The sequence below is a fragment of the Adiantum capillus-veneris genome, chromosome 21, assembly GCF_014529385.1.
Source record: "Adiantum capillus-veneris isolate H3 chromosome 21, ASM1452938v2, whole genome shotgun sequence".
Lineage (NCBI taxonomy): Eukaryota > Viridiplantae > Streptophyta > Polypodiopsida > Polypodiales > Pteridaceae > Adiantum > Adiantum capillus-veneris.
The window spans coordinates 33,967,107-33,981,990 of NC_140951.1; the positions used below are offsets into that span (position 1 = coordinate 33,967,107).

General features: G+C 37.5%; 1 protein-coding gene and 1 pseudogene across 1 annotated transcript; both read left to right on the forward strand.

The window, feature by feature from the left end:
* Positions 1 to 1,962, forward strand: part of LOC147430758 (uncharacterized) — a 54,298-nt pseudogene extending 52,336 nt beyond the window's left edge.
* Positions 1,963 to 2,095: 133 nt separating this feature from the next.
* On the forward strand, positions 2,096 to 9,991 carry LOC147430759 (PRA1 family protein B5-like). Its single transcript, XM_086493583.1, has 2 exons — positions 2,096 to 2,137; positions 9,491 to 9,991. The coding sequence occupies exons 1-2, from the start codon at positions 2,096 to 2,098 to the stop codon at positions 9,989 to 9,991; spliced, it is 543 nt and encodes a 180-aa protein (XP_086349709.1).
* Positions 9,992 to 14,884: the final 4,893 nt, after the last annotated feature.

The following is a 14,884-nucleotide window of genomic DNA, read 5'->3' on the forward strand; positions in this document are numbered from 1 at the left end:
GTAAAATATATATCTCCTCCCTGCTGTGTGACACGGTGGTCAACAGCAACCAGAGATGAAGAATCCATTAAATCCAATCTCCTTGCAATGCGATGCGATGGTCAAAAACAACCAAGAACAATGTATTTAAAAAGTCTAAACCTCTCCCTACAATGCGACACAGTGGTCAACACCAACCAGAGATGAGGAATCTATTAAATCCAATCTCCTTGTAGTGTGACGCGATGGTCAACAGCAACCAAGGATGATGGATTTAAAAATCCTAAACCCCTCCTTGCAGCGCGACATGGTGGTCAACAACAATCAGAGACAAGGAATCTATTAATTCAAATCTCCTTGTAGTGCGACGTGATGGTCAGCAACAACCAAAGACGATGGATTTGATAACCCTAAACCCCTCCCTGCAGTGCGACACGGTGGTCAGCAACAACCAGAGACGAGGAATCTATTAAATCCAATCTCCTTGCAGTGCGACATGATGGTCAGCAATAACCAAAGATGATGGATTTAACAACCTTAAACCCCTCCCTGCAGTGCGACATGGTGGCCAATAAAACAACCAGAGACAAGGAATCTATTTTTTTAAATCCGATCTTCCAATAGTGCGACGCAATGATCAACAACAACTAGGAAGAAAAGATGGAAGTTACTAACTCCTCCCCACAGTGCGACTTGGACAGAAAGTCTAATTGAACAACCTAAGCTACTCCCTATAGTACAACACGGAGGTCAGCAACACTCAAGGACAAAGTGTCTAAAGTCTAACCCCCTTGTAGTGTGTCACAAGGATCAACACAGTCAAGGACGGGTGTCTAAACCTGCAGACTAACGATCAGTTGTGAGCAAAGCTCCACAACAACAATGCTTGTAAAAAACAAAATGTAAAATAACAGTGAGGTGCGAGCAAAGCTCCACAACAACAGTGTTACCAAAAAAATTGAAAAAAAAAAAAAAGAAAAAACAGAAAAAAAAAATTACCTACTCTGTCTGTCTCAGTGCAGGTTGCTCTGCTCGCTCTGTACCTTCTCTCTCTACTATTCTCTCTCTCTAGCAAGTGCCTCTACCTCTCTCTAACAATCATTATTGCGGCAGTTCATTCAAACTGTCGCGGTACTTTTTTTCATAAGTCTAACAATATTTGGATCGAAGTAAATTTTATTCAGATAAATGCCTATAATATGGACATACAACGTATAACTACATAATTTACATACAATTTTTAATATACGGGCATATAAATACAACTTAGCTCCACTATAGGCAGACCTCGAGGGGTTTCACCATGTGTAAAACTACCATACCTCGTGCGTTCAAGACATGTTTGTAAAACCCCTTATCTGTGAATTTTGTTAAGAGTATAATGTACCCTTTTCTTTTAAAATCTGTAAGTTTTTTTCAATTTTGAAAAAATATTAATACCCTTCTGTATATATATTTTTCTAAGTTTCAAGAACTTTAAATACCCTTCTGTTGAACTCACGTGATCGGTTACATTTTTATTAGGTGACCTCCCCGTGAGGCAGTCTCGTTTGCTACCATTACCATATGGGCTTCTCTGTAAAGGTTGAAAAGAACTCAGTTTCTCTCTAGGTTGATAACCCTTTCACCAAAGAGTGGAAATGCTTGCCCCCCATGAATGTCTCCTTCCCTTTAAACTTCCCCCTACATAGCCTCATTAGATTGGTCATCCTAGATAGTGTTACAAATGGCAATGCACACGCATTGTAGCTTCCCCTGCGTATGACTCCCTTACCGATGCTTGGAGAGTAACTACAATGGGGAATGTCCCATTTCATCATAGAATAGAGAAAGTCTTGAACTACACTGGCTCGTTGTATTTCCTCACTTGGAAATGAAGACGACATCTCTGTGTATCACTTTGCAAACAAAAAGTGGTGCATGCATACACAAAGCCTCTATATTATTATTTTCATTTTAAAATCTTTTCCCTCTCTCACTTGATTATCTCATTTGTCTCAGCCACCACTCCAGTCACCCCATGAATCCCATTTCACTTAAACTTTCTCTCTATAATTCTCTCAAAGGTGCCAATTAGGGATCTCCCACAAGACAAGGTACAAAAGACACAAACACCATGATAGAGACGAAGAATATAGAAGGCATCATAGCCACAATGGTATTAATTGAAGGACTCTCCACCAAAATATTGGTTGCAAGCTTATATTTATGATGGATAATCCCCATGATAACATTGATCGATGTTGAATCTCCCTCACTTTCTTGTTAAGACAACCTTGACGGCTCACTCCAAACCACATTGCAATGATAAAATCTTTATCACCTTTATCACAGTGATATCTCATTGATGATCATCATGGAGGGCTCTCTATGTATGGCTTGTGGGAATGGAAGTAAACTCCATTTGGCTAGGCACCCTTTTATGGCCGATATTTATATGTATCAATACAAAACGCACCTTCCATTATTCTCATTCCCAAGCTACCATAGCAGTTGGTAATTAGAACATCCCATAGTAACTAGGTTTTAAGATTGTCAATATGCACTTGAACCATCTCATACTCTCCCTACTATGTGTAATAATCGCTATTTTGGTTATTAAAATTTGGATACATCTCGGCACGCAATTATGTATAGACAATAAGAAAAATTAACTATCTTGCACCTTACACAAACCATTGGCTTGATGATGCATGATTATATCCATTTTCAGTGATGTAATGTAATTTTCCCTTTGCGATCTTTGCGATAATCTTTAGTATTGCACCATATGGTACTAAGGTTAATTTCTCCATGTTGACTTATTTCTTTGCTTGTGTACGCCATACTTGACATTGTTTCTAATTTTCCTTTGTGAATGGCTAAGGTTATTTAGGGTATTGACTCCTATGCTCAAATTTTCTACCAAACATATTTGTATCCTAAGCCTTGCTTTTTAGCATATCCAAGTAGGTGGTCATTAATTATCATATCTTTGTGTCTTTCTTGAGCTAAGTAACCTTTTAGATTAGCTTCATGCTTTGATTATCACTCTTACAACTCGTTACCAAGCATAAATTCATGTAATTGCAAGTCATATTTAGGATGTATCTTTTAATAGTTGTCAAAATCAATCACAATGATTTATTTTTCATGTATTATTTGAAATTAATACCACTTTGATACAAGCTCAATATCTAATGTCTGCCCAATTTTGCAAGAATTTTTTTTCAGATTTGTGTAACGTTTTTCATAATCTTTTATTAACACATAACGCCTTCACTTAAAAATAATCAATTTTTTGATCAATTTTCTAATCAAGAACTTCCCAAGTGTTAATATATTTAATACATAGTTAAATCTTTGATTAAATATAACAACAAATTATCTTTAGTACTTTTTCTTTGAGACACTTTTGAAAATGAAGCTAAGTAGAATGCTATCATATGAGAGAAGCTCTAAGTATGAAATTTCTAAATGCCTTCTAATAATATACATCTAGCAAGATCATATTAATTTTCTTTGACGAGTAAACTCTCTCTCTATGTATCTTTAGACCCAGATACCATGTATATAGTACACCACCCTACTGCTTACACTATTCCCTATTTATCTTAAGATCTCTAGATTCCCCACCACCTGTTATAACAACTTCTCATATGACAATGCCCTAGTTTAATATACTCAATTTAATATATTAGTGCTCATTTTATTTAGTTTTCTTTATGTGAATCTGTCTACAGATATTTTCAAGAGGCTATACCCAAGCAATTTTACAACAAGCAAGATATCGCCGGACACTTTTAAAAGACAGTGCAATTTTACTTGTCTACATTGTGATATAAGCGGTACAATCAATTATCTCTAACATCATGGATTTTACTTACATTGATTGGAGATTCTATTGACACCATTTTTCATGAAACTATACACCTACTCACATGAGCTTAGTTGATTTGGGAAGATCGTCAACATTTGGTACATATTTCAGCATTACCAAACAAGTAATAAATGTTTCATTTTTTGTACCATGTCTAGTCCATTGGTCACACGCACACAAATTCGTCAATTTAGGCATTGTCTAAATATTCATCCCAATGTAGATACACCGATTAGGCAACACCAGTTTTCCGTGCAAATCCGCCAATTTAGGCATCACAAGTACAGATTTTCCGATTTAAGTAGCACACCAATAAACTATAGATTCATTATTTTAAACAATATTAAGTGCATATGTATCAGTTTAGGTAGCACAAGTGAAGATTCGCCAATTTAGGCAACACAAAACTAAATGCAGATCCACCAATTTAGGCAGCATTAGTGTAGGTTTTTTGATTTAGGCAGCACATCTCATTGGTGTTGATTCACCAATTTGAGTGACACCAATTGGTGTTGACTCATCGATTTGGGCAACACCAATCACAAAATCATGTTGTAGTGTGGCTAGCCACCATTGTCCCTTGTATGATTTTGTTATTGAGATATATAAAATGGAAGATATTTGGATTTGTACTACTTATATTTGGAATTGGAATTGGATTTGGTATATGATGATTTTCTGTCACGACAGTGTGTATGAAATTGGAATTGGGATTTATAAGGATTGATTACTGAATATTGAGTTGACCAATGATATCTTGATACATCAACCTATGACATATACTGCTTATTCTAGTGGTATGGGACACTAGAATGTGCAGTATATGGATGACAATAGGCATAAGCAATGTTGTTTAACTTTATGAATTTTCTTTCAATATATGATATTATTGACATATAATGCTAATCATTGTCTTTGATAATTTCGATTTGCAAGTTCTTATTTTAGCAACTGAGGATAGTTTCTTTCTAATGGAGAAGTATGTAATGGAAATGGAAAATCACTTATTTATTGCAAATGACAAGTGGAAAAGTGAAGATTTATGCAAAAGGATATCACATTTATGTACATTTCACTATTTAAGTGAGCTATGGCCATTTGTGTCCAGCCAGTTAGTATGTATTCATTTTAAGCATTTAAAAATCTATAAACAAATACGTGTAAGAGGAAAATGCTCACTCTTGCACGGAGGGAGATTGCATCCAGTGCATGTGTTCTTCTTCTCTCTTCTCTTCTCTCCTCTCTCGCCGTGTCAGTGCAACACTCCGCTCTAGGAGGTGCACTTGCACGTTCTCCTTCACACTCTTGCTCCCTGTCTCTCTTTGCTTGTGTATAGCTTCAATTATGCACATATCCGACTTGCCAGATAGCTAGTTCTGTTGTTTTATGCCACGTGTTATGCTATTTTCATTATTTTGTAGTGCCTTCTACGCCCCCTCCTGTAGCATAATCTTTCTAAGTTGGAAGTTAAACTATCAAATTTATGAAACTTGGTTCAAATAAGCATACATAATTTTTTCTTGACATCACAAAATTTTGAGAATGTTATGCAACTAGAATACAACAGAACAAGGGATTGCTCTCATGCTTGTGGTCTTTACAATGATGTCCTACAACACTCAATGCAATTGTCAGATTTCACTGTGGGGTGTGGATTTCTAGATAGCTTTTTCTCTGATAGTTGCAAAACAAAACGCCTTTTCCTTTACAATCACATTTAATGGGTGGGGTAATTTTGAAGACTATTAAACACCTTTTTCCTCTCATCAACGTTTATTAGGAAGTGTGTCACAGTAGTGTGACCAAGAAGTGGCTAGGGTAGAGGAGTGAGTTTAGAGACACTTAGTTTTGCAAATATGATCATTTTTTAAATGTGAAAATTGTGATGTATTTGTCAAGAAAAGGAGAATTATATAATACCAAGAGTGATATTTTTTAGACTACGTCTCGATGCTCTATTTTAGCTAAATATTTTTTGTTACCATATACATGTCGTAGTGATGTGTGTGAACACACTTAGGACCACCGAGGCATTTTTTCCCTCACTAGGAGGTTTTTTCCCCTGTGCATTGTATATACGCCCATCACTCTAGGGCTAACTTATCTTTCCATTGCACACTAAGTAATACACTCTCTATTGTGTGCCTTGAGCTTCCCTCGTCTTCTCCAAGCTGTGTGTGTGTTTTTGCAACCATAATTCCAACACACGCAAGGATTGCTGCTTTTGGACCTCTTCGTCTTACTGCAAGGATTGCTGCTTTTAGAGCTGTTTTGTCTACGGCTGAGCAAGCTAGTTGGGATGTAAAAGATGAGCAATCACATGCATTGATTTTTTTTTCTGTGAAGCATTCTATTACTCTCCACATTCGTTCAGCAAAATCTGCAAAACAGGCTTGGCATTAGGAAAGAAATGGACTCATTTTCGAGCCTTTTAGCTCTAGTGAGAGAATGCTCCTTAGCCAATAGGAAGAAGGCTAACATTACGTTGAAAAACACTTTTTTCTCATTTTGAAAATGTCCATGAAAACCATTTTGGTGAAATTGTCACTATCATCAGAAAAGTAAGGCGCTTGATAATGACATCTTGCCCAAGCGCCAAACGCCTTTTTATGACCCGCTGTTGCTATCCTATAAAGTGAAGTACTTGTACTTGTGCATCTCACACAAGTATCAATCACCTTTTTATGAAGTACTCTCAAATTAGATTCGAACATATCATACTTGATAGTGATTGATAGGTACTATTTAAGACTATGAAGGAGTCAGAACCAAGCGAATAGAGGCGCTTGAGGGGTCTCTGGGACCTCTATTCGCTTGGTTCTGACCTCATGAGGCCGTAGGATTAAGATATAGAATTTTTAAAACCCACGGATGCATTTGAAACGTCCAAAAACCTTAGGATAGCTCTTTAAAATGCTGAAATCTGACGTCTCTAGCTCAAGATATAGCATTTTCAAGCCTAGGGCCTCATGAGGTCCGTACCTCAAGGGCCTCTATTTGCTTGGTACTGATCTCATGAGGCCCTAGGCTTCAAAATGCTATATCTTGAGCTAGAGACGTCAGATTTCAACGTTTTAAAGAGCTATCCTAAGGTTTTCAGACGTTCCGGATGCATCATGGTATTACTTTTATATTTTGAAAACAACTCTTATCTGTTTTCTCTCATCACACATCACATCACTCATTAAGATTCACAGCCATGGATTTTTGTGTACACTTAAGTTGGCTCTCGAAAAGCATTTTGTACGAGCATGCATTTAAGTGATTGAGCAAAATTTTACGTATGTACTACGAGAAATAGAATTCCAAAAAACACTTTTGTATTTTTTATAATTACCTCTCTCTATGCTGAGTTGGCGTTTCTTACAGGGCCCAAAATTGAGTCCAAGTTTCTCCTAATGTGTATTTTGGATGGTCTTTATGCAATTCGCAATGAGGCAAAAATTTCATTGTTGCGTAAGGAGCTGGAGTTGAAGGTTATGCATGAGGAAGATGATATGGACACTTTCCTTGCTGGTGTCAAGGATACCATGAGCAAACTTTTTTCTACAGTTCAAGTCATTTCAGACAGTTCCCTTGTGCAGACTATTCTTGATGCCTTGCCAGATTCTTACGAGACTTTTGCTAGTACTTGGAGACTTATGACCCAACGAAATCCTAAAGTTGTCAAGTTTGATGCATTATACACGTTATCGTTGCAAGAAGTCGCTTTGCAAAAAAAATAGGACTAGTAGCGTGCAGTTGAACATGCCTTTATTGTTTCTCAAAGAAAAGATGGTAACAGTAATGCATCCACTTCTCATGGTTCTTTTACAAGTGGAAATTTACTTGTTTCTAATGCTTCTGCTGACAACAATTTTTATGGAAGTTTTGGTGATAAGGGCAAAAAGAATATGTGTTGCCATTATTGTAAAGCTAATGATCACTTGATCAAGCAGTGTCCTAAGTTGAAGGCCAAGAGGCTAAGAAGAAAGAGGTTGGTTCCACTACTAATGTTGGTTCCACTACAAGTGTAGCTATTATGAAGTCTTCTGTGAAAGGAGATTGTGATGTTGATGTTGATGCAGAATGGGCTTTTAGTGCAAAGTGTACCTATAATCCTTTTGTCCATGATGCATGCATGTCAGTTCTTGTGAATTCACACCTGTGATATTTTGACAGTGTGGCTACAAAGCACATTACCTCACTTGAGTCTGTCCCTCATGGGAATTCGGTTACTTGTGCCAACAATGTCTCTTATCCGGTTCAAGGAGTTGAAAAGATTGTTCTTACTGCTGCAAATGGAAATTCTTTCACACTTGTTGATGCACTTTATGTACCTGGGATCAAGAAGAATCTTTTGTTTATATCCGCACTTGCTAGACTTGGACTTGTAGTCAAATTTGTGGATGACAGATGTACAGTTCATGATCTCAGTTTTGGTGATGAAATTGTTGCATTTGGCCTTTTTTGCCGTGGGCTATATAAGATTACTTTGTATGAACTGCCACCAATGCCACACTCTACCGCCTTGTCGCCGCAATGCTCGATCACTTTGTCTCTCTCTCTCTCTCTCTCTCTCTAGCATACACACACATAGAAGGAGAAGGAGACAGGGATGGAGCAAGAGCACTTCATAGCTTACACCTCAGAGAATGAGGATTTTTAGGTCAAATGGACCTTTTATAAGAGTTTGGTCCATTCACACATGGGCACCCAGAGTGGCATTCTCTTCTCATTGGACCATCCATAATCTCATTCATCCTAGTAAACTAGGGGTCTTTCCCAAGTGGTGCCACAAGTGTGGACTTACCCTAACAATTTCCCCCTTAAGCCAAGATTGGGCAAAATGCAAAAGGTTTGATTTTGTCATAAGATACTCCTAGGTTTATAGGATTCAACTACCCTCATTCAACATGATTCATCAACATGGTTCAATGCTTCATGATTCATTATAGAGGTTCTCTACTGGATACATTGTTATGGTTTACAAGTGAGAATTAAGTTACCTTTATAATGACCTAGGGTAATGCATCATTCATGTGATGGATTTTACTTCATCAATGAAAAAGGGTTGTCGATGTCTCCCCCTTCACCATTGATCTTTGTCTTGATCTTCATGTCGTTGATGTTTTCATGTGTTATTGTCATCATATTTATCATCATGTTGTGATTTCATATGTTGTCTTCATGTGGTTGTGTCGTTCTTCATTGGTCCTTTGTGTTGAGGATGTAATTTCCATGTCCAGTGGAATAAACCAACATACATTGCAAAATTTGCGTGCATCATGTGTGTGCTCTTTTGTGTGTGACCCATCTAAAGGAATCAACCTCCTTTTTGGAAGGCATCTTTAATTGGATTGTGGCCCACTTGCCCCATTTCAAAGCTTAGTTACAAAACAACCCCACTCACCAAATGTAGCTCGGTCCTATTTCTTGCCTGCTTCCCTTGGCCTTGCTTTGCCCTTTCCCTAGATTTGTCACCTCATCCTTTCCTCAAACCCTCTGCAATATCTGCCATCGAGCCGCCTCATCATATCCCAGTAGCACCAAACCTCAAATCCCTACTTTGACTCAAACCACACTTCCCGAATTTCTCTGCACACGATAGCCTTTGCAACCCACTGTCAATCACGATTTAAAAGCCTCACAATCTCTCTTCTCTATTTGTAGGCATTGGTGGGTAACAACACCTCGCCGATCTATCACAACTCGACTACCAAAACATCTACAACACCGCCATCATCTACCTCGGTATCCTCCTATATTGCCTCCATAAAAGATCTCACGGGGGAGATTGCAGAGGCAAGGAATTTTGTTTTAACATGGCATCACCCCTGGTATGAGGTTATGGACAAGAATTTCTTCAGCAAACCTAACTCCATTGTAAATGCTACCAGTCGCATGAAGAAAAATATCAGCTATTTCCTAGTCAATTATGCAATTTTATCTACATCAATCAAGTACATTGGCTTGTTGTGGCACCCTCGCTCTCTCATAATCTTTTTGCTACTTTTGGCTGTATGGTTCTACTTGTACTTTTCAAGGAAAAAGCCCGTTGTGCTCTTTGGGAAAGCATTCAGTGAGAGAGAGATTTTGGTAATTTTGGGTGTCATCACATTTGGAGCTGTATTATTTACAAGAACCAAAAGCACTACACACATGGGCACGTGATTACACATTGCCATTAAAAATGGTAAGACCTTATCAACACACATGAACGCACACATGATGCACAAAACTTTTTCAATGTATGTGTGTTTTGCACCATTGGACATGGAAATTACATCCTCAACACAAAGGACCAATGAAGAACGGCATGACCACATGAAGACAACATATGAAGATCACAACATGGTGATAAAGATGATGACAAGAACACATGACAACATCAATGACGTGAAGATAAAGAAAAAGATCAGCGGCGAAGGGGGCGACATCGACAACCCTTCTTCATTAATGAATTTAAACCCATGACATGAATGATGCATTACCCTAGGTCATTAGAAAACCTATCTTAAGTATCACTTGTGAACCATAGTGAGGTATCCGGTAGAGAACCACTATGATGAATCATGAGGCATTGAACCATAATGATAAATCATGTTGAATCAGGGTATGACCTAGGAGTATCTTATGAAAAAATCAAACCTTTTGTATTTTGCCCCAAGATTAGCTTAAGGGTAGATTGCTAGGGTAAGCCCCCACTTGTGGCACCAGATGGGAAAGACCCCTAGTTTACTAGGATGGATGAGATTATGTATGGTCCAATGAGAAGAGGATGCAACCTCTTTAGCCAATGTATTGTTAGGGTAAGCCCACACTTGTGGAACCACATGGGAAAGACCCCTAGTTTACTAGGATGGATGAGATTTTGGATGGTCCAATGAGAAGAGGATGCAACCTCTTTAGCCAATGGATGTAGACTACCAAGCCTATATTAGAGGCTATTTTGTAATTAATCTTTTCACTTTGAGTCCTATCATTGTGTCCATACTCTCTCTTTCTAAGATCTTGCTTTTGGCATAGCCAAAACCCTATAATCTTAACACCATGGTGAAGCTAAGGCTCCATCCACCATAGCCCAATGCTAACCATTGTTGATTAGGTTGACACACTTCCGCTCCCTTATTCCAACACTTTTCCCAAATAATTATTCAACGAATTTCTTCTTACTTAAAAAATATTGTTTTTATTTTTGAAACCTTTTGCACTAGCTTGACTCCAATAAAAATCCATGTCTAAACAATTCAAATATTTCTTTCACTAAGAGCAGCTAGGGACTAGCCATCTCAAGAAGTTCTTACTTACCATAGAATCCAAGAGTTTCATATCTAAAAAACACCCTTTCTTATTGTTTTAAATCCAAATCAGTAACCAACTAAACTCCTATTGTAGAACGTTAGCATTCCAAGTGTTATCAAAGCTTCCCCATTAAAGATGCTCCGAATCTTCATAAGTCAAGCTTTCATGTGATTGCTTCATTAGTTCTTCATAAAAACTCAAGTACTTCCCTTCAATAATTTTGAAAAGTCCAAGACAACCTATCTCAAAGTAGTATGATCATGAAAGACCTAATATAAAGTAACCTTTTGCTTTATCAAAGAGCTCACAAATGTCTAGCTATCCATACAAATCTACGATGCCAAGCAAACACCAGTATGTGAGTTATCATTGAGATAATAAAACATTTAAAAGCCTTATCAAAATTTTTCTCTCTTTTTTATCCAAGAAGACACAAGGTAGTAAAATCCATATAATCTTGTCTATCTTTAATGGCAACAAACCAGGAGAAACCTCATTTTTTCTATTGAAAATTCAACCATCACCCCCTAAAGTAATTAATTCAGAGACAAAATTTATCTTAGTATTAAAGCATTCATCTAGATCCAAAGCTTTATCAATATTTTATTGGTAATTTTTGGCAAGACAATCCAAATCATGCATTTTAGCTAATTAGAACCTTCAGAGGTAGGCATTAAGGCAAGAAAGAAAACGAGTCCTTTATCATGAGCGTAGAAGTGACACAATTTAGGATAGGGTAAGCAACAACAATACAAATCAAAATCAACACAACTACAATGACTAAATTATAGGTAGATATAAAACCCATAGTGTACCATCAAGAATGACCAGAATCAAGATTGTGAAATAGGAGTCATAGTTCCCATCAAGCCATAGAATTCCATGTCCTCAAAACATCAAAATCCAAGCCTCAAAAGGAGATTCATGCAATCTTTCACACATGTTTCCTTTATGTATATTAGAAAAGTATCAACATTATGGTGAGAAGAAACCACTCAGGAACAACAATAGGAACAATGCCAACTGATCCGAGGCCAAGTCAAAGTAATTAGCTAGACCAAGTGTTTGATAAGTTAGATTAAACAAAAATCTAGCAACAAAAAGTTAGTGTCATCAAGACACCATAATATACTAGCATGAAAGAAGTATCAAACAATTTTACTACTAACAAGATTCAAGAATTAGTACATATGTACAATCAGTATACCAACCTAAGAACATGCCTCAATCGAACAACACATCTAGGACAATGTCCAACCATAATTTTAGTATTAATGTCTAGTCCCCGACCACTTAATTTCAGATTCTCACACATGTGGTGTATCAACCAACAACCAAGCCATAAGACCGGTAACTAGCCAAATTGAGGAAAACAAAAGATTGATTAAGAGCCAGAGGATAATGTAGTAACAAGACTACAGATCCTTTGTCTGAGTCACATGCCCAAAAGAAACTCAGAACAACAAAAGTGCCAAGACTTAGTAAAACATCAAATCAGATAATGTAAAGAAAGAGCATCCAAATTCATGAGTAATTAATAATAGGTAAAATCTATCTAATGTAAAATAGAAGCCACTAGGGCAAGTGAATATGTCCAACTAGCATATTAAGGTTCAAGTCCAATTCATTGTTAGAGCAAAGATCTAAGAAGAATCACAAGTCATCATTAATAGTAGATTAATTGTGTTAAGTGCAAGCAAAAAGTTTAGCCACAAAGCTAAACCTAAGGCCCATTAAGTAGTAATCAAAACAAAGCACATGACTTTTTAACCATAAAAAATTACAAGAATCAACATACACCACCAAACATTCATTGCATTTCATGTAAATTGGGTACAACTAAGTTTGTTATGGCCATGATCCAATTTATCCTTTATCATTATGAAGTCAAATATGCTAGAATAAACCAAAGTATGGACCAATTAAAACATTCTTATCCATAGCAAGGTATTTATATTCAAGCATCCGATAACCACACAATAAAAAAGCACATATTGCATAGCTTTTCAGAACTATCTCCATTTGTAGTAAAGGTAACCTTCATAAGAATCACTGAAGCAATCATAGCCAAGTGAAGTGACCAAGTGTGTGTGTGCGTGTGTGTGTGTGTGTGTGTGTGTGTGTGTGTGTGTGAGAGAGAGAGAGAGAGAGAGAGAGAGAGAGAGAGAGAGAGAGAGAGAGAGAGAGAGAGAGAGAGAGAGAGAGAGAGAGAGAGAGAGAGAACCTAAAATAGTTGAAATTTGTTTTCTTGTTTTCACCCAACTTAAATGACAAGAAGATTTCTAAATAAAACTCACATTCCAAGTCACTCATGCCATGTGGGATCAAAGAACTTGAAATTTTTTAATGTAATAATCATTATTGTATTACAAACAGACACATACATCACTTCTGGATTCATAGCGATCCACAACTTGAGAGAGGTACAAGCCTCATGCAAGATATTTTCCATGAGGACCAACATACAACAACCCGACTTTTTATAGGGAAGCCTAATCATGAACAAACAAGAAACTGTAGCAAGGTTGCCACACCAATCGAGATCCCCTTTCAGAAGGCTACCAGTGCTCATTCACAAGAAACAAAAAAGCTTAAAAAGAACCTAGACGAGTACCTACCACCAACACCTTGAGCCTCACACACCACAAGATCCAGAGAGTGCCAAGATGGAGCCATCAAAGCACATGCGAAATCGTTCAAAGATTTGTACCATGGAGCATATAAGGTTATGTATATGTATCCTGTCATTGTGGAGAATACTATGATTGGCAAAGATAGGATGCAAAACAAGGAGGCATGGAAGAATTTGGTCTTACTAAATGTAATAAAAAAGAAGACAAGAAAACTTCAATCGAAGGTAAGTGTCAACAATGCGAAGAAAATGGAAGGGTCTAGGCGGGCCTCTTTATTTGGCAGTTTAAGAAAGTCAAACCCTTAGAACTAAGATACTATTCAAAGGATAGATTTTGAATTCAAATAGGAAAAAGGGCTACTTTATTTGAATTCAAAATTTCCCCCCAAAATGGAAGTTAAAATCTAGCGGGTAAAACCATATCATGTAGCATATCTATGGAAAGAGCTCGACGTGTAGATTGCAGATCTACAATCTTCGCTCAAATTGGAGCTCATATGTGGGAGTTATGGAAGGCCAAAAATCATAAAATTGTCCATCTCCTTTTTTTGTTTGGGAGGGGGGGGGGGGGGGGGGGGGGGGGGGGGGGGGGAGTGCATCCTTTGACCACTCTTACATATGTCTTGCACACCCACCATTCTTGCACACATGGCATACACCTATTTGTCAAAATGTTAATCACCTCCATAAGCTTATGGCAAATAAAGAGGCCCTCCTATACCCCATCCTCTTCCTAATGATGGATAAAGAAATTTATAATGAGATTGTTAAGCAGACTCATGATGCAAAGCAAGCCTCCTCTCTCCAAATGCAATAACCCATGATTGCATCTTGAAGGGAAGAGGTTTTGGCAAGAAGATGACATGTGCATCAAATGTGTATTTTTAAAGGTTGACATGAATATACAATAGCACAACAACTCTATGACCTTGTATTCTTAAAAGGAGAATTTGCACCAAGATACTCGGATACATGTCAATATTTGCGAGTGCATTTCTCAAGAAAGACACATACTTGGGCCATAAGTTGGAGAGAGAGAGAGAGAGAGAGAGAGAGAGCAATAAACTTGCCTGAGCAATTGCAGACAATGGCACTGATATTTCCAGGTAATACCCCTTGCCCCCCCCCCC